At 50.6% G+C, this 10,423-nt stretch overlaps 4 protein-coding genes across 4 annotated transcripts; all 4 read left to right on the plus strand.

The window, feature by feature from the left end:
* Positions 1 to 70: 70 nt before the first annotated feature.
* On the plus strand, positions 71 to 4,621 carry PFICI_12308 (uncharacterized protein; the record flags this gene model as incomplete). The annotated part of the gene is made up of 3 exons (XM_007840889.1): positions 71 to 3,276; positions 3,360 to 3,887; positions 3,946 to 4,621. 3 exons carry the CDS (start codon positions 71 to 73, stop codon positions 4,619 to 4,621), a joined length of 4,410 nt encoding a protein of 1,469 aa, XP_007839080.1.
* Positions 4,622 to 5,483: 862 nt separating this feature from the next.
* On the plus strand, positions 5,484 to 6,796 carry PFICI_12309 (uncharacterized protein; the record flags this gene model as incomplete). The annotated part of the gene is made up of 4 exons (XM_007840890.1): positions 5,484 to 5,678; positions 5,744 to 6,228; positions 6,292 to 6,365; positions 6,423 to 6,796. The coding sequence occupies 4 exons, from the start codon at positions 5,484 to 5,486 to the stop codon at positions 6,794 to 6,796; spliced, it is 1,128 nt and encodes a 375-aa protein (XP_007839081.1).
* Positions 6,797 to 8,471: 1,675 nt separating this feature from the next.
* PFICI_12310 (uncharacterized protein) lies at positions 8,472 to 8,720 on the plus strand (the record flags this gene model as incomplete). Its single annotated transcript, XM_007840891.1, has 1 exon — positions 8,472 to 8,720. One exon carries the CDS (start codon positions 8,472 to 8,474, stop codon positions 8,718 to 8,720), a length of 249 nt encoding a protein of 82 aa, XP_007839082.1.
* Positions 8,721 to 9,262: 542 nt separating this feature from the next.
* Positions 9,263 to 10,081, plus strand: PFICI_12311 (uncharacterized protein; the record flags this gene model as incomplete). Its single annotated transcript, XM_007840892.1, has 1 exon — positions 9,263 to 10,081. One exon carries the CDS (start codon positions 9,263 to 9,265, stop codon positions 10,079 to 10,081), a length of 819 nt encoding a protein of 272 aa, XP_007839083.1.
* Between the last annotated feature and the right edge of the window lie 342 nt (positions 10,082 to 10,423).

Below are 10,423 nucleotides of genomic sequence, written 5' to 3' on the forward strand. Positions count from 1 at the left end.
CTTAGAGCCGCCAAGTCAATTAGTGCTGTGTTTTAGCGCTGATTGCCCTACCTTAGAGGCCAGCAGTTCAATGGACCCCAATTCGTGCATCAGCGCCGAAGCCTTCGGTTTGGATCTCTGCACATTCACGGACACTTTTGCGCAAACCGAATACAGATGGATCTTTTGGTTGTCACCAGCCACTGCTGGAGCGTTCCTAGCCCTAGGTGGTCTGCGATATCTACATCTCCTTCGCCGACGCTCCAACATCACACGCGCTCCAATCCATGTATTTGCCTTGAAATTGGTTTTCTGCGTTGCCTTTGCAGGTCTACGCCTCGCTCTTCTTGTCGAGGCGCTTCACGTTGGACACGACCAAACCGAGCCACTCAAGGCCTCGAGGATACTAGACTTTGCAGCATCATGCCTTCTTCTTGGGCTATCGCCACTTGAGCACTTCAGATCAGTCCGTCCGTCTATTCTCGTATGTAGCTTTTTGTTGCTTACTTTCATCTACGATGTGGCTCGATGTCCCTTGCTTTGGAACACCGGGCTGTGGCCAAACGAGGATGGCATTTCTGGTGGCTTTACGAGACTTTTCACGGCATGCACTCCCGTGGAGCTTGTCCTCCTAGTTTTGGAGACTTTTCAGCGCCGCGCATGGGTCGTCTGGAGTGCGCATGATCACAGCCCGGAAGAAATTAGCAGCATCATCAGTCTTGGTCTTTACGCATGGCTAAATCCATTACTATGGGCTGGATATCAGAAGCCGTTGGCAATGGAGGACTTATACCCATTGGACCTCGACCTATGCCCCAACGTCCATGATGGCGAAGACAAGATTCAGATTGCTGAAACCTCTGCTGGCTTCTTCAGTTGGCACCTGACCACGTGGTTAGCTGCACCACTTGGCTCTCATTTCTTGATGGCAGTCTTTCCTCGACTGTGTCTCATCGGCTTCAACCTCTGTCAGCCATTTTTCTTGCAGTATCTTCTGGATTACCTTGCGGCCAACACGGACACTGACACGCTCACCGTTCCGGGTCTTATCGTGACGGCCCTGTTCATATACCTAGGCATTGCAATTTCTACTGCCCTTTATTGGTATTACCAGGAGCGATTTCAATCACGACTTCGCGCATTCCTCATCACAGCTATATACCAAAAGACAAATAAGATTGCCCACAAAAGCGATGGCGACCTTGCAGCTGTCACTCTGATGGGTGCGGATGTGGAACGTATCTATACGGGAATCAGATCCATCCATGAGATTTGGGCAAATACTGTCCAGATTCCCATTGCGCTTTGGTTACTATACCACCAGGTCGGTAATGCCTTTATCGCACCACTGGTGATTGTGCTCATCGGATTTGGCATATCCTACATGATTTCTCAGCGTGCAATACCCTACCAGTCAGCTTGGATGGCCAATGTTCAGCAGCGCACTGGCGTAACCTCGGAAACTCTTTCGCAGGTTAAAGATCTCCGCGTCACAGGCATGGCGACGCCGGCCGCCAACCTCGTCAAACATGAGCGTGAGAATGAAATTCGCATTGGTCAAAAGGCTCGCACATTGATAGCCATCAGTGCAAGCCTCAGCCAATTGCCTCAGGCAATTTCTCCGGCCCTCACATTTGCATTTGTATCACACGTTCTGGATCAAACCCGCGCTTACACTGCACTCCTTCTCTTGTCCTTGTTGACCGCGCCACTGCAACAGTTCCTGCAAATCATTCCCATCATCGCTGCCAGTATCGCATCGCTGAATAGGATCTGGCTATACTTGACACGAATCGAGAGGGTAGATTACCGAGAATTTCGCCTACTAGAATCCACGGATGCAAAGCTTGATGGTCTTGATGAGACCAAAAACAAAACGATTGGTCTCTCTCATGCCACCTTTGGGTGGTCTCCCGAAGACATCGTCTTCAAAGACGTCAATCTCGAAATTTCAAGAGCTTCCATCACATTTGTGACGGGCTCTGTAGGATCCGGCAAATCGACGTTATGCAAGGCCCTTCTCAGTGAAGTGGCCTTTATGCAAGGAACCATTTGGCTTCGCTCCAGATCAATAGCCTATTGCGACCAGAAGGCGGTGATATTCAACGCATCCATAAGGTCAAATATTATCGCTCATTCCTCATTCTCGTCAAACAGATATGCTGAAGTCATACTAGCATCGATGCTTAGTGAAGATTTACAGCAGATGCCTAGGGGCGATCAGACCATTGTTGGCAGCAAGGGCGTTTCATTGAGTGGCGGACAGCGGCAGCGACTCTCACTGGCGCGCGCACTTTATGCGGATGCCGAAATCATGATCTTGGACGACGTCTTCAGTGCACTCGACGGGTCAACGCAAGCGCGCGTAGGCCTGAACCTATTTGGAAAGAACGGGCTACTCCGACAACGGCAGACAACCGTCATTGCTTCGACCCATGCTGTCCCTTTTTTGACGTTGGCTGACAGGGTCATTACCATCTCTGGTGATGGCAGCCTTGCCGACCAGCTTGTTGACGATGCCTTGCCACAGAGGGTACAGGATTCCCACGGTAGCGACGAACCTCGAGTTTGGACCAACACACAAGAATCTCACAATGTGGATCCGGGCAGGCCGGTGGCCCAAGATCCGGTAGTGAGAACAAAAAGATCGACACATGAGGGCAATGATTTACGAGAAAAGAAATCACAACAACCTATAACTCTCCCATCTGCTGACTCGCAGGTATATCGGCAGTGGCTTACCACCATCGGAGCTATCCCTCTAGCCATCTTCGTGGTTTTGGTCGTCGGCAGTGGATTTTTCCCAAATTTCCAAACCGTCTGGCTCAAGTTTATTTCAAGTGACTCGACCCAGACAAAGCCTCAACACTCTTGGGAGTACTGGATTGGACTCTACGCTTTCTTTGGGGCGGCCACAGTCTTGTGTGTATTTCCAGCAGGTTTGATCATGCTACGCACAGGAGTGAGGAATACCGGAACAAATCTTCATCACAAAGTTGTTGATGCTGTCATGCACAGCAGCTTGCGCTTTCTGGGAACTACAGACTTGGGCAAAATCTTGAATCTGTTTACTCAAGACATGACCATATTGGATACGATGCTTCCACGCATGGTCAACAACTTGAGTTTTACCTTGTCTAGTGCGATTGGCCAGGCCGTGGTCATAGCGATATCGTCTGGCTGGTTAGCTCTGAGTTATCCCGTCTTTATCGCACTAATATGGGCGGTACAGCACGTTTATCTGCCGAGTTCAAAGAGGTTGCGAATTCTTGATTTAGAAGCCAAGACGCCGCTCTAGTAAGTGTTTATCAAATGCATAGCCTCAGGCCCATCTGAAACACCTGCAGACTTGTAGTATACTAACATCCTTGTCCAATAAGCACCAACTTTCTTGATACTATCACCGGCATACATACGATCCGTGCTTTCGGGTGGTTTCCTCGATACCAGGCGCGTAATACAGCACTTCTTATCGACTCTCAGCGCCCGTCTTACTTGCTAGCCATGGCACAGCAATGGTTAATGCTCATCATGAACTTGATTGTCGCGATACTGTCCATTGTGCTCGTCGTGCTGGCGACACGTTTGCGCTCAAACGCGGGTAGTGTGGGTGCTGGGTTGGTCACGCTCACTACCCTGGCATCAACACTTGGCACCATTGTGGTCGCGTATACGGGCCTCGAAACTTCGCTTGGCGCCATTAGCAGGCTGACAAGTTTCATTCAAGAGACTGAACAGGAGCTTCCCCCGGATAATAACATTGTACCTGATCAAAACTGGCCAGATCGCGGCTGCATCGAGTTACACAATGTGAGTGCCGAGTATACAGATGAGGCTCCTGTCCTCAAGGACTTGAACTTGCAGATATCTGCAACGGAAAAGATTGCAATATGTGGGCGAACAGGAAGGTAAGAATAGCGACCAAAACGTTATCGAAACTCTTGCTAAGTTGATTTGCGACCATAGCGGTAAATCATCTGTTCTTGCTCTTCTTTTGCGATTATTGGATCCTAGCATCAAAGAATCATCACCTCTCACGTCGGAGAAAACTACGTCAGCAATCACAATAGACGGTATATCTGTCAACCAAGTTGATCAAACTTGTCTCCGCGAGCGCATCATCGCCGAATCTCAAGACGCCACCTTTCTTCCCAGTGGGACGTCTTTCCGGGAAAATCTCGACCCATGGCGCGCCGCCTCGGACGACGAGTGCACGACTGTTCTGGCCGATCTCGACCTTCTGGAAGTGGTGCGCAGCAAGGGTGGGCTCGCCGCCCCATTTGTCCCTGGTGAGCTCAGCAGTGGACAAAAGCAGCTGCTCAGCTTTGCGCGCGCGGTGCTGCGCCGACGTGTCAAGCTGCGCGCCACTACCGATCATGTCGACGGGGGCCTGCTGCTCCTGGACGAGATTACATCAAGCACGGATACCGAGACGGAGCGCATCGTGCTTCGCCTCTTGATGGACGAGTTTGCGAATTACACGGTGCTCATCGTGACGCACCGCCGTGAAATGGCCATGGCATGCGACCGAGTCATGGTCTTAGATGCCGGAAGGATCGTCGAGGTCGGACAGCCTGCTGAGTTGTGGAAGCGCGCCCAAGGTCGGTTTCGGGCGTTATGGTTGCAAGAGTCGACTGCGTAGGTGGGCAGGCAGGTAGTATGAGGGTGCAATGCAATGAGTACAAAGTTGTGTTACACAAGTGTCTGTAACACATATAGTGTGGATGGCTTGGGGGCCTCTCGTACTAGAGCTTATTGTACTACTACTGCAGCTGAGCCTGATCGCACCAATTGTGGCCTGTACCCTCACGCGACGCCCAAGATGAATGGCTATGTTTAATCTGCTGGCTGCGTGCTAATCTTGAACTTGGCAATGAGACCTGTGCATGATACTTGATGCAACCCGCTCCAACGTTTTTATTAGTAGACCAATCGATCTCGAACTCAGCAGCGGACACCGGTGGCTGGCCCTTCCTGGGAGGCCAGGCACGTTCACACAGATGACACCAGTGAAGGAAATTCCATTCAGAACCAAAGCTTCTCAGTATTTATTTTTCAGCCATTAGTCAAAACTCTGTCTTTGTTCGATTTTAAACCAATCCGTCATCTCAATAACCATATCCAGAACAATTCTGTCTTTTGTTCAATTTGTCGCGTCGCAGTGTAGCGGCAACACGACTACGCCTGGTCTCTGCAGATATTTTGGGGGCGTAAGGCCAATAGATGCTGTGGTGTTACCTCTGTTATTCCTTCGACGCCCGCATACATTGGATCCTCCCAGAAGTCCTTGGGGGCAATATCATATTGAATGTGAGTGATCCGGTTACGAGGTTCGGTCCAGCCTCACGCATGCAATTCCTGACATCTTCTCTGAGCTCTTATCCTCGCGCTTTTCTCCTGCAATTCACCATCTTTTATTCTCTTCATCTTCTCTACAGGTCGCAGCCAAAACTCAAGCATCGGATAATCATCATCATTTTTGCGACCAACATTACATTGCAGAGATGTCGTCAGCTCAAAATGTCGAAATCAGCGAGATTCAGCAAGGCCAATTGCGAGTGCTTCCCATTGCCATGATTGTTGTTCCAACCATTATTATACTTCTACGAGCATGGTCTCGAGCTTTATTGCCTGTGTCTCCTACCTCCCATATAACAACTAAATTTTGGTGGGATGATTGGATGGTCTTCGCGGCGGGGGTACAAATTCCTCGTCTCACATGTTTCTCTTCATGGTGTTGACTTTGACACTGACAGACTGACAGGCATTAAACATTGCCAATTGTGGTATGGGCCTCAAGCTGGTCGATTACGGTCTTGGGCAACATGTACAAGATGTGCCACCAGAGAATCTATACAAATTCCTCAAAATTCTGTGGGCGGTACATTACACTTTTGACATCGGCACAGTCTTGAGCAAAGCCTCGGCCCTTTTCTTCTACGATCGCGTGCTATCCGCGAACAACTCTAGGTTCAAGCATGCGCTGTGGCTAGTACACGCAATGAATTTTGCATGGCTGTTCGCACGTCTGTTTGGCGACATCTTTATGTGCAGCCCCGTTCAAAAGGCCTGGAATCCCGCACTGCCTGGGAAGTGTCTCAATACCGGCTGGCTCTGGACAGGCTTCGGTGTCACTGGTCTACTCATCGATGTCATTATCCTCATCATGCCTCTCCCAGTGCTCTGGAAACTACGAATAACGACTCTTCGCCGTATTCAAATCTGCGCAGTCTTTGTTTTGGGGTATCTGTACGTGTCATCATTTAAAAAACCCTCGAGAACTTGAGCAATTGCTGACTGCAATGGCTGCAGAGTTGTCGTCGTTTCTATTGGCCGACTTGTCACCATCCTTGAAGCCGGAGATCAAATCGATTTGGACCCAACGTGTAAGAATTTGCCAAATACAATCTTCCACTTGGACACTAGCAATTGACAATTCTGAGATAAACTTGTTTTACCCCTTCTGTGGTTGGGATCCGAGATCGCCATTGCCATCGTTTGTGTCAGTCTCCCGAGTATTCTCTTCCTAGGCCAGCGAGCACACAGGAATGGGTTTCGAAGCCTTTTCCAGCCGAGTGCACAGTTGTCTAAAACTGGCCTTATCAGCAGCGGGACGAATCATCCTTACCACGAAGAAAGTGACGAGAACGGTTTGGTTATGCGGACGCGTGCTCATAGTCACAGACCCTCATCAGGTAGTTCTGGTTCCGATCCTTACCTCGGCCGGACTAAGGCTATGGTTGAGCTCGGCGGTCCAAACGCCTGGAGTACAGAGCATAACGGTATTCACGTGGTGCGTGGCATTGAGGTAGCATAGCGAGCAAATGTTACACAAACACTGCTGTCGAAGGGGCCAATTGCCAAAATAGAAATGCAGCACTCAAGTCACTTCTATATGCAGTAATCTTAAAGTCGGGGCAGGTGATGGTTTCATGTAGGTATATTGGAGTCGAAGGTAGCAACGGCCCATAAGGGGTATCACCGGTCTGCCGGCATGTAGCTACCTCCACAGAACCGGGGCAAACAATGGAAATCGTGTAGCTCACATTCCCCCGTTGCGGCAGCTGCCGATACAGATCTGGGCAAGCAATTACCTGTGTCGCAGATGAACGTCTCACCGTCAGACTTCCATGAATCCGAGCTGCCGAACAGAGACCACGCCTTATTGAGAATGGAGATTGGTTGATAGCATGCGAGCGGGTAAGGCTGAGCCACAGAATTGCAATTTTCATTGGGTACAGTGCAGATGCGGAATGTTGAGACAGGGCACAAAGGTGGTGGACTTTGGGGGCTATTACCAACACAATGTGCACTATTCCATCTACGTCGATGGGCTGCTGATTTCTTACTATATCGAAAGCTAATAATAACCTTACTCATGTACTCTTCATGCACCTTTTTTGGTCGTGGTTGTCTATGCAGCCCCAGCGGCATCAAGTTGCCCCAAGACATTCACCGAAGGTTAACTCTCTGCGACTTATTGATTAGTCGGGCAGCGCTTAGTAGCAGATCAACACCATCTACCTATACAACATGTGTTACCTTAGCGACATACACATTGGGTAGTGTGTAAATCGCATCACACTAGAACAACGTCCATGCTGCACGCCGACTCATCGAGTGCCTAGAAAGGTTTTCATTTGTGATGACTGCGAACCTAGGAAGCGGGGATGGTTGCACAAACCGCGAAGGACATGGACAACACTTGCATGTCGGCATCTCGATCACCAACGGCACAGCCTCTGCAATATTCGTCCTCCCAAGCCTGGTAAGGCTGGCATGGTGGGCTAGCCCCTCTTTGTTGAGGTAATCAGCAGCTTCATTGTGGATTCGACAGTTGGTATCGAGAGATAATGACAATTGACCAGGGTCGCAACCACAGGATTGTCGATACAAGCGGACCCGACATCAGGCTATATGGTAGCGAAAGAGAATATGTACCCATGTAGGAGGGCTTGTAGTCACGTACTCACGCGTTCTCTCAAGCAACTGCCGGCTTTACGAGCTTGCTGTGGCATGGGTTGAGGCTGTCCGCAGTCCGGCGGCTCAGGCCCACTCGTTCGTCAAAACTGGCAATCAGGAGAACAATTTCAGTTCTGAAAACCACGGGCCGATAAAACCAAGCATATTAACCATCTCTCTCGCCGTCCAAGGACCTCTAGCTTCCTTCCCGCCGTCAACATGCTTGCCAACAACGAAATCCGTGTTTTGGACCTTTTGCCGTCTTCTAGCGGTAGTCATGGCCCGATAGGATGTGAGCTGCGCCCTGTACTCCCGTCAGGAGAAGAGGGTTATGAGGCAGTCTCCTATATTTGGGGCGATCCGACCATCATGGAGACAATTGTACTATCAGGTCGCCAGATCACTATTATGCAGAGTTATACGAAACACTCTGTCGACTGAGATGGCCAACGCTGAAGAGGACCTTTTGGATTGACCAGATCTGCATCAACTAATCGAACCAGGAGGAGAAAAAACAGAAGGTGCAGCTCATGCGTGACATTTACAAGTACTGCCGCCATTGCCTTGTCTGGCTGGGTGGGATCAAGGAGCATGTGTCCGTCGAAGATGCCGAAAGAGGCTGGGAAGTCCTTACCTACGTGTCAGCGGCCGGTAAGGCCGGTAATTACAGAGATTCCATTGCCGTAGCAATGAGCAGCGGCCAAGAGGCGTTTCATCACGCTGTCAAGGCGCTGTGGACTTCGGCGGGCCAGCGACACCCATGGTGGGATCGTATATGACAGAACTGGAAAACTGGGTTTCCTACAGTGGAAGGAAGAGTGTTTATCGCGTCGATGAAAGATGGTCAATGCTAGTGGCCTTGGTCGGTATAGTGAATCACACCTTCTCTTGGCTGGCGATCATGACGATCATGTTCAGCTCCTTGAGAGTTATGCCCAAGAGCGTTTACAAGGGCACACCTTGGACACGATTTATCCCCAGATTTTCCTGAACAACCGATATCACCTTGGTGTTCATTGGATAGAGCTTTGTCGGCGGGTCAGATAGTATATGGCATCAACCAGAGATCGCTAGCATGGGTTGGTGAACGCAGTGGATACTGGGTTTCGGCCCCTACCGATAGCGTCGGACATGCTACATACCTGGGTTCTATACCGTCCCGGAACATCGAAGGTAATTCGGGGCGTAGATAGATCGGCCATATATTGGGGCCGGGCCTGGAAAGTGATAGCTACGGACTGGCAATTCTACTTTTCGTACATCTTGCAAGTTGAGATTCTCTTCGCTTGAGTCTTCACTCAATTCAACCAAATCAGTCAGCATGGCATCATCGTCTGCGAAGTCTCCGTCGCTACTCACGGTCACGGGTAAATCCACCCGACACGTCAATCTCTTGTTGATAAACCCAAACTCGACTCAATCCATGACAGATTCATGCTTGAAAAGCATTGAATCCACGTTGCCTCAGCATGTCACAGTCTACGGCTTTACCTGTCCAGAACCCGGCCCTTCGGCTGTGGAAGGCAAGGTAGACGCCGTCATTTCGGCGGCAGACTCGTTCAGGGCACTCCACCCTCTCCTGCGGGCCGATCCCAAGCGCTTCGACGGCTTTTTAGTCGCCTGCTTCTCGGCGCACCCTCTAATCGCCATGCTGCGCGAAGAGTACGAGCAGCCCGTCATGGGCATCATGGAGGCCGCGCTGTACGCGAGTCGCATGTGCGGCGAGAGCGTGGGCATCGTCACCACGAGCGAGCGGTCCGCCGTCATGCACGCGCGGTCAACGGTCGAGTACGGCTTTGCGAACTACTCGGTGGGGTGCGAGACGGGCCACGTCTCGGTCTTGGAGCTCGAGTCGCTGCCTCGGGACGTGGTTTACGCGGGCCTCGGTGCGGCGGCCCAGAGGCTGGTGGACAAGGGCGCCGACTGCATTTGCTTGGGGTGCGCCGGCATGACGGGGATGCGTGAGGCAGTGAGCAGCGCTGTCGGCATGGATGAGAGGAAGGCCATGGTGGTTGATGGAGTCGCAATAGGGATTCACTTTCTTACGGCCTTAGCTCAAGAGTCTCTGGGGACACCCAAGAGTGGTGTGTATCGGAGCTCGGCGGCGGGGCGAGCAAGACGCGGCCAGCAATGGCTGTGAGATGCTGCCTTGAGCAATACCTAGCGCGACGCTGTGTTTGGCGGATTCTAGTGGGCATCCATGGCTAAAGATCCCACTAGAACTCTGCTAAACTTAGGTCGCCTACTAGCATCCGTCCACTAAATTTGTGCCCCGAGAGTACCATATAGCCCACAGGTACTTCAAGTATTTGCAGAAAAGACGCGACTCGGAAGATATATTCTGCATCTTAAAATTGCATTATACTTTTCATCAACCCAGAATGTTAATTCAGCAAAATGCTTTCAATTGTTAACGGCATATTTTTGTTTTGTTTGTCGAGATCTAGTATTTGCCTGGGCATCGACAACTACAGAGGTCGCT

Source organism: Pestalotiopsis fici (genome assembly GCF_000516985.1).
Source record: "Pestalotiopsis fici W106-1 unplaced genomic scaffold PFICI_Scf_10, whole genome shotgun sequence".
Taxonomy (NCBI): Eukaryota; Fungi; Ascomycota; class Sordariomycetes; order Amphisphaeriales; family Sporocadaceae; genus Pestalotiopsis; species Pestalotiopsis fici.